Source organism: Oncorhynchus gorbuscha, linkage group LG02, assembly GCF_021184085.1.
Source record: "Oncorhynchus gorbuscha isolate QuinsamMale2020 ecotype Even-year linkage group LG02, OgorEven_v1.0, whole genome shotgun sequence".
Taxonomy (NCBI): Eukaryota; Metazoa; Chordata; class Actinopteri; order Salmoniformes; family Salmonidae; genus Oncorhynchus; species Oncorhynchus gorbuscha.
The window spans coordinates 61392174-61406228 of record NC_060174.1 but is presented as its reverse complement, the minus strand read 5'-3'; the positions used below and the strand labels follow the sequence as shown (position 1 = coordinate 61406228).

General features: G+C 45.5%; 2 protein-coding genes across 3 annotated transcripts in view; one reads left to right on the top strand and one right to left on the bottom strand.

Moving 5' to 3' along the window:
• Window positions 1–9125, top strand: part of LOC124005914 (wiskott-Aldrich syndrome protein family member 3-like) — a 42749-nt gene extending 33624 nt beyond the window's left edge. For both annotated transcript variants that reach the window (XM_046315564.1, XM_046315558.1), the window contains exons 2-9: window positions 989–1147; window positions 1390–1524; window positions 3544–3697; window positions 3904–4033; window positions 5595–5767; window positions 6587–6853; window positions 7055–7434; window positions 7611–9125. In XM_046315564.1, coding sequence (XP_046171520.1) covers window positions 1015–1147; window positions 1390–1524; window positions 3544–3697; window positions 3904–4033; window positions 5595–5767; window positions 6587–6853; window positions 7055–7434; window positions 7611–7768 — 1530 coding nt within the window. In that variant the 5' untranslated portion in view covers window positions 989–1014 and the 3' untranslated portion in view covers window positions 7769–9125. The remainder of the gene's footprint in view (window positions 1–988; window positions 1148–1389; window positions 1525–3543; window positions 3698–3903; window positions 4034–5594; window positions 5768–6586; window positions 6854–7054; window positions 7435–7610) is intronic.
• Window positions 9126–9985: 860 nt separating this feature from the next.
• On the bottom strand, window positions 9986–14055 carry LOC123993495 (G-protein coupled receptor 12-like). Its single transcript, XM_046295698.1, has 2 exons — window positions 13776–14055; window positions 9986–13163 (listed from the first exon to the last, which is right to left on the bottom strand). Exons 1-2 carry the CDS (start codon window positions 13781–13783, stop codon window positions 12146–12148), a joined length of 1026 nt encoding a protein of 341 aa, XP_046151654.1. The 5' UTR covers window positions 13784–14055; the 3' UTR covers window positions 9986–12145.

Sequence of the window (14055 nt, the reverse complement as noted above, 5' to 3'; positions counted from 1 at the left end):
ATGGCATGCCAGGCGGTTGTGTAAAGGCATGCCAGGCATGCGGTTGTGTAAATGAATGCCAGGCGGATGTGTAAATGAATGCCAGGCATGCCAGCCTGCATTAGGGCTGTAAAGGCATGCCAGGCGGTTGGGAAGAGTAAATTCAGGCTAGATGGCCACTAAAGGCCCATTAGCCTGATGGGCATGCCAGGCACATGCCAGGCGGTTGTGTAAAGGCATGCAAGGCGGATGTGTAAAGGCATGCCAGCCTGCATCAGGGCTGTGTGGGGAGAGATTCAGGCTAGATGGCCACTACCCATTAGCCTGATGGGCTGAGCACAGAGTTCGTACACACACACACACACACACACACACACACACACACACACACACACACACACACACACACACACACACACACACACACACACACACACACACACACACACACACACACACACACACACACACTCACTGTCAATCACACACTATCCATGATGCAATAGGCCGTGATACTGTCCTAATATTTCATTGGTTCTTTAGTCTGTGCCCCCCGACCTTTGAATCCTAATTTCTAGGCTTCCTTTGATTGCCCTTGCCTACCTTTCAAACATAGTAAGTACTACTATAATCACAGTGTCATACTAATGAAGTTATGACCTTTCATAAATGCTTACTCTCAACCTCTTTTCTTTGACAATACTAGGTCTTTGTCCGGCACACCTTTCATTATTAGTCCATATGATTGCACCATTGCTGTAGATGTTGTGATTTCCCTCTGTTGGTTAAATTACATGGTTTCTATCGGGTTCTCTCCGTTCTCTCTCCCCCGCCTATTGACTCTTTCTTTATTCAGTGCCTCTGATTGAGATGTCACACAACATGGCGTTCAATATAGACTGCTCCACTGAAGACTGAGTTCTATTGTTCTATAGCCGCAATGAATGTGCTAATTGGAGTGTTTTTTGTGTGTGTTTTTTTAAACCCTTTCCTCCCTGGCTCTCTGTAGGTGAGTGTGTGTAGGGCGCAGCCGCCATGCCGCTGGTGAAGAGATGCATCGAGCCCAGGCACCTGTGCCGTGGAGCCGTGCCGGATGGGGTCACCAGCGAGCTGGAGTGTGTCACTAACAGCACCCTGGCAGCCATCATCAAACAGTTGGGGGGCCTGAGTAAGTCTACACACCTGACTGACTGTCTGTCTGCTGACTGACTGACTGTCTGTCTGCTGACTGACTGACACCGACTGACTGAATGCTGAATGGAAATGAACTCTTAACCAAACTATTTCAGGCAGTATTTTTTATTTTCTTCAAACATGTAACGTATGGTTTATTTTAAAGGTACATTCTCATAGCCCTACTCTGACCCTGACCTCTGTTAATGCATGTTGTGTGTGTTTTTGTGAACGCAGGTCGACATGCAGAGGACATCTTCGGGGAGCTGTTCAACGAGGCCAACAGCTTCTACATGAGAATGAACAGCCTCCAGGAGAGAGTGGACCTGCTGGCTGTCAAAGTCACCCAGCTGGACTCCACTGTGGAGGAGGGTGGGTGGAGGCGGCGCGTGACAGGGGTTATGAGGGGCGGGGGGCAGAATCTGCTGAGGAAAGGGGAGTGGTCACATAATACTGTACATGCTATAGCATGATGATACTCAGTCAAAGTTGCAGCCCAGCATTTGGTATGAGAGCGTGAATAAGCATCTAATTAAGCGCACCGTGCTAATTAGCGAAGTAAAACATACCGTTGCATAATGCAAGGGCTTCACCAGGGCTTCGTGCCCCACAGCTGAGCCACAGACTCACTGCTGCTGCAATCACCAATACATTGATTTCCATTATACAGCCTGGGATACGCTGAATACTGTATACAGTGCAGTCGGAAAGTATTCAGACCCCTTGACTTTTTCCACATTCTGTTATGTTACAGACTTATTCCAAAATGGATTAAATTGTATTTTTTTCATACACACACCATCCCATATTGAAAAAACAAACACTGTTTTTTAGAATTTTTGCACTGAAATATCACATTTACATAAGTACTTCAGTACTTACTGAGTAAAGACTCAGTACTTTGTTGAAGCACCTTTGGTGGTGATTACAGAATCGAGTCTTGAGTATGACGCTGCAAGCTTGGCTCACCTGTATTTGGGGAGTTTCTCACATTCAACTCTGCAGATCCTCTCAAGCTTTGTCAGGTTGAATGGGGAGCGTCGCTGCACAGTTATTTTCAGGTCTCTCCAGAGATGTTAGATCGGATTCAAGTCCGGGCTCCAGCTGGGCCACTCAATGACATTCTTGTGTTGTCTTGGCTGTGTGCTGAGGGTCGTTGTCCTGTTGGAAGGACAACCTGAGTGCTCCAGGTTTTCTCTGTTCATATTTCCCTCGATCCTGACAAGTCTCCCAGTCACTGTTGCTGAAAAACATCCCCACAGCATGATGTTGCCACCACCATGCTTCACCGAATGGATGGTGCCAGGTTTTCTCCAGACGTGACGCTTGGCATTCAGGCCAAAGAGTTAAATCTTGGTTTTATCCGACCAGAGAATTTTGTTTCTCATGGTCTGAGAGTCCTTTAGGTGCCTTTTGGCAAACTCCAAGCAGGCTGTCATGTGCCTTTTACTGAGGAGTGGCTTCCGTCTGGCCACTCTACCATAAAGGCCTGATTGGTGGAGTGCTGCAGAGATGGTTGTTCTTCTGGAAGGTTCTCCCATCTCCACAGGGGAACTCTGAAGCTCTGTCAGAGTGACCATAGGGTTCTTGGTCCCCCGATTGCTCAGTTTGGCCAGACAGCCAGTTATAGGAAGAGTCTTGGTGGTTCCAAACTTCTTCCATTTAAGCATGATGGAGGCCACTGTGTTCTTGAGGACTTAAATGCTGCAGAAATGTTTTGGTACCCTTCCCCAGATCTCTGCCTCGACACAATCCTGTCTCAGAGCTCTATGGACAATTCCTTCAACCTCATGGCTTGGTTTTTGCTCTGACATGCACTGTCAATTGTGGCACCTTATATAGACAGGTGTGTGCCTTTCCAAATCATGTCCAATCAATTGAATTTATCACAGGTGGACTCCAATGAAGTTGTAGAAACATCTCAAGGATGATCAATTGAAACAGGATGTACCTGAGATCAATTTCGAGTGTCATAGCAAAGTGTCTCTTATGTAAATCAGGGATTTCTAAAAACCTGGTTACCTTTGTCATTATGGGGTATTGTGTGTAGATTGATGAGGGCATTTTCTTTTTATTCATCCATTTCAGAATAAGCCTCTAACGTAACAAAATGTGGAAAAAGTCAAGGGGTCTGATTACTTTCCGAATGCACTGTATGTATCCCATTTAGCATCTCTGCTTACCTTAATCATGATTCATGAGCCTCTGTTTGCGGTCCTATTAAACTGTGTTGAAGCATTGATCCACCACTAATGAATGTGGTTGGTTTTCATGTTATTGAACTTCTAAACGTCCTCATGCAAACTGGGTTCCCGTGGCCATTCATAGCTGATAATGAGTCAGTGTTCGAGGGTTCATTCATTGTGTTCGTTCTTGGCATTCTGGTCCCAGTTTCGCTGCAGGACATCAACATGCGGAAGGCTTTCAAGAGCTCCACCATCCAGGACCAGCAGGTGGTGTCCAGGAACTCCATCCTCAACCCCGTCATGGAGATGTACCATCGCTGTGACAAACCTCCACCCCTCAACATCCTCAGCCCCTACAGGTCAACCCTCATCCAAACACATAACAACTTACTGAACTCCACTTTAGTCTTTGCGTTTTTCCTTGGGTACAGGATACAGAATTAAGCAATGGGGATGTGCAAATAAAGTGCATTACAACATAGTTATATAATGTATCATATATAAAGTGTAGGTGTCAATTGCATTGCCGAAGCACAGTCTCAGGTCAGGCTGTGTTGTCATACAGGGATGACAAAAAGGACGGCCTGAAGTTCTACACAGACCCATCCTACTTCTTTAACCTGTGGAAGGAGAAGATGATCCAAGCAACAGAAAACAAGCGGAAGGAGAAGAGGAAGCAGAAGGCGGGTGACAAGGTGTGTGACTTTGTTTGTGTGTCTTATGTGCGTCGATGATGAATCATTATTCTCACTTGTCGCTACATTCCGCTGCAAGCTCTTTGCTGGCTCTTGGTATTTTGTGGGGGGGGTATTTTATTAGGACACTCTTCCTGGGGGTCCGCACCGAACATGAAACATGACATAATTACATGACATTAATAGACGAGAACAGCTCTCTCTTATCCTCTATACTCTCATGACTGTTGGCTGTTTTTTCCCCCCTCTCAGACCTGCTCTCCTTCCCTCCGACATTGAACATCAGGCCCGTCAGGATTAGCTCGTTGCTCCTTTTAGGCTGTCTGCGCACAAGCGTCCTAAGCCTGGCGATGTGGACGTGTGTTTAGACCGAGATAGAGGACGGGAAGGAAAGGAAAGAGAGAGAGAGGGGGAGCGAGGGCTTAAGGGGCGAGGGAGGGAGCAAGAGAAAAGACAGCGACATGGTTAGTAAATAGCCTTGTCATGTGTGTTTAGCAAGATGAGACACCTCTTACAAACACTACTAAGCTGTATAGCTAGAATTGACTTAATTAGAGGAGGCGTGCTCATTTATTTACTAAGAACTAAGACTAAGAAGGTCCACCACTAGTGTAAGGAACCGTAGCGGAATTGAAATGCATTTTATACATAATAAATGAGCATTTACATGTCCTGTTTATGGTTTATGTTTGTCCCATAATGATGATAGTCGATGATAGTTTTTTCCCATATGTAGGATTTATAACGCATAAGGGAATCTAATATCAAGGCGGTGGCCCGTTCCTGTAGGTTCATGCTCTACAACATCCGCAGAGTACGACCCTGCCTCACACAGGAAGCGGCGCAGGTCCTAATCCAGGCACTTGTCATCTCCCGTCTGGATTACTGCAACTCGCTGTTGGCTGGGCTCCCTGCCTGTGCCATTAAACCCCTACAACTCATCCAGAACGCCGCAGCCCGTCTAGTGTTCAACCTTCCCAAGTTCTCTCACGTCACCCCGCTCCTCCGCTCTCTCCACTGGCTTCCAGTTGAAGCTCGCATCCGCTACAAGACCATGGTGCTTGCCTACGGAGCTGTGAGGGGAACGGCACCTCAGTACCTCCAGGCTCTGATCAGGCCCTACACCCAAATAAGGGCACTGCGTTCATCCACCTCTGGCCTGCTCGCCTCCCTACCACTGAGGAAGTACAGTTCCCGCTCAGCTCAGTCAAAACTGTTCGCTGCTCTGGCTCCCCAATGGTGGAACAAACTCCCTCACGACGCCAGGACAGCGGAGTCAATCACCACCTTCCGGAGACACCTGAAACCCCACCTCTTTAAGGAATACCTAGGATAGGATAAAGTAATCCTTCTCACCCCCCCCCCCTTAAAATATTTAGATGCACTATTGTAAAGTGGTTGTTCCACTGGATGTCATAAGGTGAATGCACCAATTTGTAAGTCGCTCTGGATAAGAGCGTCTGCTAAATGACTTAAATGTAAATGTAATGTAAAATGGAATCCTCTGGCGCAGTCCATATCCCTGTATTTCGGCTGTAGTCACCGTCCTTGTCATTTTCAGGAGCAGAAACAGGTGGAGGACCCCAGCCGGGAGGTGAAGAAGGTGAGGAAGGCCCGGAACCGCCGTCAGGAGTGGAACATGATGGCCTACGACAAGGAGTTCCGTCCAGACACCCGCCTCACGCCTTCACCCTACCATGGCATGTCCTCTGAGGGATCCCTCTCTCCAGACAGGTCAGTAGGGATGCACTGAATCAATCAATCAAGGAACAATTATTATATATTACTGTATATATTATTATAGATATTATGTGAAATATGGGGAAATGCTCATCACAAAATGTAAATGTACAAAATCTGCTTTGATCTACCTAAATGTTCGAACGCCTCCATGTTCCTTAGAGGGATGCTGCGAGATTTAGAGATTTAGGTATAGAGATGTATAGAGAGCTCAACGTTGTATGTTTCTCAATGGCGCTGCCCGTCCGCTCACAGACGCCATAATGGAACAGAGACAACGTTGTGACCTCTATACCTCTCTATGCGACAGCTGGTCAGAGTGAGGATGTGAATAGAATCTTGTTTCTTATGATTATCAGTTAAATAAGCACATTTAGAAAATATCGATTACTATGTATAGCTTTGTAAGACTTTAAATGACCAACCACCAAGCTTTGGAGTATTTAGAAGATCTGTTTCCTTGCTTTTGAGAGGAGCTGGCTACTGTACCAGCAGACTTTCAGCAATTGTGCTAAGCTAACAATATGCTAACTTTAATAAAACTGCACGCAGAGACATAAAAATGGTATCATGAGTTATTCTGACTCCGGGTAAGTAGATAAATCACCTAAATCTCGATCTATCCCTTTAACATGTATTATTCTACATTGTACTCGCAGTATAATGTTTGACTACCGAGTTACTAGGGTTGTCTTAGATGGCAAATAAAGAAACGTGGATGTCCATTGACATGAGACTATGTGTACACTGAACGTCTTGGAAGATATCCCTTTTGCTCCTCATCAACCTCTGTCTGTGGATGAAATGTTCCAGGTCTGGTATGTCTGATGAACAGTCCTACCCTGCCAGCCCTAACCACCCACCCCAGGAGGGAGTTGTGTTGGGTCCTGATGGGAAGGAGCACCTAACAGGCCCCAACCAGACCCAGTCCCTGGACCGGGCCTACCGCCCCCCTGCTGCTGCTACCACTGCAGCTCAAGGCCGCCAGCATTCCCTGGGCCGCATGCAGCCCCACCACGGACCCACACCTGCAGACCCATCCCTGAACGGACCCCGGCCCGCAGCGTCCAAAGAGGCCAGGTGTGTTAGCCAGCTAGCCCTCTTGTCCCGCCTTCTGTGCACATTTTTGCTTTTTTATCTAAGCTGAATTCAAGTCTGAAAGCCTTTTCTATCTACAGTAAATGTCACTGGTATTTATCTCATCCAACATGAATGATGTAGTGCTGGAATGGTGAGAAAGACTATGTCTGACTTGGTTGGTTTCCTGTCATTGGTCCACAGCGGTCACCAGATGCCAGAGCACTTTATCCCTCCGGCCCCGCCCCCACCTCCTCCCCTCATCCCCTCAGCCCAGACGGCCTTTGACAGCAAAACAGGGCCTCCCACCCTGGCCCCTGGCACAGTGGCCACCCTGTCCCGCCCCTACAGCCCCTCACCACCTCCGCCCCCACCCGCTGGCTATGTCCCCTCTCCATCTCACCCTGTCACTGGAGGACCTCCTGTTGCCCCTCCTCCACCCCCACCTGGTGGCCCCCCAACATTCGCTCCCTCTCCAGCCCATGCCATACACCCCTCTGGGGGAACACTGCCAAGGAAGGGCAAGGTGCTAGGCATCCCGATAAGTGACGCACGCAGCGACCTGCTGTCAGCCATCCGCAGAGGTGAGACCCTCTGGTTCTAGGTGGAACGGCCAGGATTACACTACATGATCTGTCTGCATTACTGTACATGAAAGCTACTATTCTAGTAAACATATTTACTGTATGGGAAACGTATTTTGACAGTTTGTAGTACGTATCATCTGTACAGTAGATGACCGTTGTGTTGTGTTCCTTAGGCATCCAGCTGAGGAAGGTGCAGGAGCAGCGTGAGCAGGAAGCCAAGAAGGAGCCAGTGGGGAACGACGTGGCCACCATCCTGTCCCGACGCATCGCAGTGGAGTACAGCGAATCAGATGAGGACTCGGAGCCTGAGGAGAACGAGTGGTCAGACTGAGACGGAGCAGAGGGCTTAGGCTTACTTTACTTACCTACAGAGTGCTGCTATTCCAATAACAGGAAACACACACACACCACACACACACACACACACACACACAGTCATCGCACACTACGTCTCGATAGACCTCTTGTTAGAGGAAGTAGATGAGAAAGTAGATGAGGAGACGCTTACACAGTATGACAGTATCCATTATCTAGTCAGATATGGGCTGGGAGGAAACCACAGTGGATCTGGAGCTGGGGGGGTGGGGGGGGGGTCTGTTGAAAGCAGGCACAGAAAGCTTATACTTATATATATATAATATGATATAGTATAATATATTACTTATGGTCCAGTATAAAAGTGTTTCTTTCATGAGTCCTGATATTGTAGTTTGAATATTATTTGTGGTTTCAGTTGCATTTAGATGTTCAATACATCTCCTCCACCTGTAAATGAGCCACACCAACACCACAGATGTTGTTTTCTAGGTGAAGGTGCTATGGCATTCTTTCAACTCATCTAACTTGATGCACTTAAATATTTGTTCATTGAAAAGTATTATTTAGAGTCATCTTCTATTCTGGCTGTGCTGTTTGTGATAACTGTGCATATGAAGATGATGTCACATCAAGTGTTAAATCAGGTGGGTGGATACTTTTGGACATATGATGCTGTAGCCGTAACCGTATTGTCAACACAGCTTTTTTTTTTATCTGAGGGATGTCCCTTTAAATTTGTCACTTTGTTCAATTGTTTACAGTGTTGTGGTTGAGTATTGATACCCTATCTGGCAGTGTTTAACATCAGTTGTCGTTTTTGGTTTACATAATTTGCTAAAGATTTGCTGGTTGACTAATGACCACTGTGTAAGACAGACCCTAACATGGAAATTATTTTGGGGGGTTTATTTTCTCTATGGTACTTTGTGCGTGCGTGGTGTGCGTGGTGTGCGTGGTGTGCGTGCGTGGTGTGCGTGTCAGCGAAAGGGAATATCTCAATGCCTTGCCGTTTCCTTCTTTTCTGACTCACTTCTTTTATGTTGAAGGCCTGGAGAGATAGTATCTGATTGCTGGTGGGCTTGTCGTCCATTTTGACTAACGTTCTACTGGAAGAGATGGAGAGAGGGTTCATAGCAGTGTTTCGAACATACTGACCCTGTGTTCTATTAAGTCATGTGTTTGTACAACTACTGTGTTTTACAATTCATTGTTGTATAGATTTTTTTTGTTGTAACACTGCTTGTAAAAATGAATTTGGGTATCTAGATATGAAATGACTATCACACTGATCGAACCTGGAAATGATAAGGGCATGTGTGAGGGGGTAATAAAATGAAATAAGTGTTACGAGGCCTTACTTTTGTATTGGATCCTCTTGTGGCTGTTTTTTTGCAAATCGCTGGTCTATTCCATTGACATAACTTCCCTATTGTACCGTATCACTCGAATGTGAACAACCAATGTATGCACTAGTTCTGAGAGACATTTGCATGTCGTTATTTTTTGCATGTACAGTGTGACCACCACCCACCACGTCAGGCCATCTGGCCATCTGCGACGGCAGGAAGGGCATAGGGACAAATGAACTCATAAGATCCACAACATGAGAGGGGACAGCTCATTCGGAGCCCAGGGAGAACACAGTATTTCTTGCCCAGCTGTATAGCCACACCCTAAGGATGGTATTTTAAGTACAGGTAAATCCCCACTAGATGTGGTACTGTACAAATAGAATTATAAGGACCTTGTGAGTATGAATATCTCATGTTTCACACAATTACACGAATCCATAGAGAGCTCTGTTTTGTATGTTTTGGGGGTGTAGTTCTTTCCAAAATTCCAGAACCTTCCAGTGCTAGTGTTTTGGAATTAACTCTCTGTGTCTCTTTCTGAGTTCAGTGGAGTTTTTCCACACCAGACAGATACGGATAGCTGTTGTTGGATCCTGTTTGTCTTCAGAGGCAGTGGCGTCACACACGGCAGCGGTCACTGTGCCTCCATCTGTCCCAGAGTGCTTCAAGCCAGGACCTAACTGAGTGACCCAAAACAGACGAGCGGTTAACAAACATTTATTGACCTTTCCCACAGACACCTAGTTGGATATCTCGGTGCTACAGATTTGGTTGATTGCCTTTGTTACGAAAACCTCAACTTAAACCCTGTCTTGGTGACAATATGGTGAAGTGTTTTGAACAGAAGTCACCAATGCAACACAACGAGTAGTCCAGGATCTTGAGGAAGCAAACAAATTTGACAGTAGTGTTGCAATCGTTTGGCATCGTTTATGACAACAATCATTCCTTGAAAACATTGAACGGGACACATTGAAGTTGTTTCCTAAAGACAAAATGAATCATTTCTGATTTAAAAAACAACAACTAGATTAACAAACTACATACATTTTTTCAATAAATATATAAAAATATAGCTTTATACCAATACAATAAGACCTTATGGGTTTCTAAACCCTGTGAGAATACTAAATAGCTGAATCAATCATGCCGACTGTGGTGGATGAGCGACAGTGAATCTTCTGAATCGGACACAAGCATTCAATACAGTACTTCCACAAGCAGAGCTTGGCCGCACACACAAGATCGTCTTCAATTCAATAGTGATGACACTGGTTGCAGAGTTCCCACCAATGTTGACTGGAATCATAGGGGCTTCCAATGATTGTGGGTTGCTTATATAGCAGCTCTTTGGCTGCACAACCAGAGAATAGGCAGTAGATAAGCCTACATAATGTAAGGGGTCTCCACACACATCTCAAACAACAGACGTTGCATTATCATTCAAGCGCTGTACACTACACATTATTGACGTCATAGAGCTGCTCATACTGTACCATACAGTCATAAACTGGCAAATGGCTATTTGTTAAGTATAGTGATCCCTTTCTATTGTGAACCAACATATACATGTCATTCAGTTTATCACTTTAAACAAGTTATACATTATTGCCAGTGAGACATAGTAAGGCAAAACAATTAAGACATTCTGCAGAAAATTGGTGTTTACCGACTATTGGAACGAGTGACATAACAGAGAACAAAACTGTACCGTTTGCATAATTTAGATGCACTGCACCTATTATGTACAACTACCCTACAGACAAATCTTCTAGGTGTGACAAATATTGATTCGCTGTGGAAACATGAGCAATGTTATAACCAATAAAGCAATATATTATGACTTCTGTCCGCAATCAGATGTCGATATGTTAGGTCTACGGAGGATGTGTAGGCTATGGGCGTACAGATATTGCACGTGGACAATTGTAATTATAAGCAAGTAGTGTTGTGCGCGTGGCGAATGTAAGGAGTTTACCACTTTAAACATTTAGAGTGCCCTGTCATACTGGGAATATATGATACGGTCTGGGCGCGTTCATTTGGAAAACTTTGGCTGACACTATGTTGCTGTTTTTGTCTTCAATTCAATATGCACACAAGTGAGGCTTACTCTCTGCTGCTGTATTATTTATGGAAGATGACGCCACAGAGCTCGCATAACCAGGCATACGCGTGCGTTATTGAGTGGGTGATAGCTCACGTTTCACTGTCCATGGTGCTGAAAAGGCCGGCGCTGAATTGAGCTGTCCACTCATTCCGGCCTTTCTCCCTCGCAATAAAACGTTAATCACAAAATCAGCTCAATTTGACTTGCCCCAACATTTAACAGACGGAGGGGACAGTTTCAGCATAGTTTTGAGGGTGCAGAGGCGCAGCAAGTCAGTAGCCTACCACGTTTCAGCGTCATTCGGAAGAACATTCAACAACCTTTGATAAAAAAACATTATTCCCAATGAATTGAATCAGTACTGGGACATTAGAAGTAGTTTGTTTCCTTCCCCCTGTTGTACTGACACAGAACAGGTATTTGCCTATTGAGTCAGGGCGCTAGGCTCCTCTGAATGCTTTATGAGCAACACCGAGCCACTGCACAATACATGTCCCAATGGGCGCACACTAGTTGAATCAACGTGGAAACAACGTGGAATAAAATGGACTTGAGTTGAATTGACGTCTGTGCCCAGTGGGTTACACTTATAAAGGCATCTATTATATATAATAAAAACAAGGTGTAACATGAGACCTTTACTATACAGTGAAGGCTACTACCTCCACATTAAAGGTGCAAGTAGCTCTGGCACAATACACTTTTAGAGAGATGAACGACTTTGTTTCGCGAAGAGAAGGGCCTTATCCCAATGCTATCACCAGTAAAAGATGCAACAAGAGGACAGTTATTCAATACAAATAAAATGCACACAACAACAACAACAACAACAACAACAACAAAAACACTTACAAAGCTTTTCGGCATAGTCAGTAAGATTGCGATGTGCTTGTAACTACTCGATAGGCTATGACGTTCAAACGTTTGCCTAGACATCACTTGGTGTCCTTGGTCGCAGAGAAAAGTTGGAAGACACACATCCACAACAACAAGCGATTCTCATAGATTTCTGTATGTCAGGATTTCTGAAAGCATAAATGATGGGGTTTATCATAGAGTGACAAATGGCCGGCAGAGCGGTGACGTAGGTATAGACGGGGGGATATCCGATGTCAGCCACCAGAGAGTACATGGCGAAGGGGATCCAGCACAATGCAAAGGTGCCAAGGATAACGGAGAGGGTGGAGACCCCTTTAGTGGTGGTGGAGGAGGAGTGGGGGCTCGTCATGAACTTCTGCTGCACGGCGATTTGCTGCGCGTGCCGAAAAGCAATCTTGCAAATCTGGAGGTATAGCTGCAAAATAAGTGCAAACACAAAAAGAAAAGTCACCGCCAGTGCAGCGGCGTGATTTTTATCAATGGGGGCGCAAATGCTGCAAGTCGTCTCATCCTCAAGGCAGTTCCATCCCATGATCGGTAACGCGCCCAGAGTGATGCTCGTCACCCAAATGAGCACCAGTGTGACGAAGGTAAACATCACCGTTCGTTCCGTGTGGTAAGTCAGTGCGTTGTAAAGGGAGAGGTATCTATCCACCGTGATTGCCAGGATATTGAGAACGGAGGCCGAAAAAGCAGTGATGAGCAGTCCAGCTGATAGCAGCGTCACGAATCCCGTATCAAAAATGTAGGTGATGGTGAAATTCACTATCAAACCAAGCCCGGCCAATAAGTCCGCAAAAGCCAAGCTCCCTATCAACACAAACATGGGCGCTTTCAGGGTGGGCGTGTAAATAATTAAGGCAAGGACAATTGCATTTTCGCAGGACATTAGGGTTCCCGTGACACACAGGACTATATCCCAGGGGTTGACGCTTATGACCACCGGTTCCATCTCGAACTGGAATGATGGAGGTGGTGTGGAATTCCCTCCTTCTTGAACATCCCAGGTTGAGGAAGAGGTGTTTTTGAATTGGTTACTCATTGCTGCGGCAGAGAGTGAATCATCACTGAGAAAGACAGAGAAGGGGAGGGGGCGCGAGATAGAGACAATTTCAGAGTGATCACCGGAGGAAATGTACAGTGTAAAGGCATTTGCGTTCAAGAGTGTATCTTACGTATTTCCAAATAAAACATGTGACTCATTAGACTGCCGCACGCCAAATTGCGAAGTGGCTAAAACGCCACATTTGACTACTTTTGATTCCCTCCGTTGACTCAACATTTAGAGCAAAGAGTTCAATTGAAATGAGAGCCCCTCTGTAGGGAGTATTCACATCACACATTGGCTGTTTAAGCAGGACTTGAATGAAAGGATAAACATGGAAATGAATGGGTTGTCTTTGATCTAATTTGAGATCTATGTCATTTCGATTAGTAATAGGATGCCCCAAAAAAATAGATATGGGTTGTTTCACTTTGGGCTTGTCGTCAATATTATTAATCCACACATGTAGGCTATTGTACCCCCACGCCTGATTATAAAGGCCTTCTACGGTAAAACAAAAACAAACAAAAAACATATGACATTTCTGTGAGAAAGTGGTTTTCTAGTCAATAATTTCTCTGTAGTCTAAACCTGAACATCACATAATATGTAGATATATAACCTGATCACTAACCAGAGCATCCATGCGTGTCACTATCAGTCAGTCAAGTGATGTTGCGATGGCTTGTTGAGGTCTACCCGGGCGCATTCCTTAACAGGGAAGATGGAGACGTTGAGCGCCCAGGTGGAGACTATCACCAGTAACCGCTGGCGCCGTTTCACCCCTTTTTTCTTTTGCCGTTATTGTAACAAATCTTGTGTACATCGATTTCTCACAGGAGGACGTTAAGACTTGGATGACACACTGCTAGTGATGTTGGCAATTCGCTGGCATTGACTCTTGCTTGTTTCAA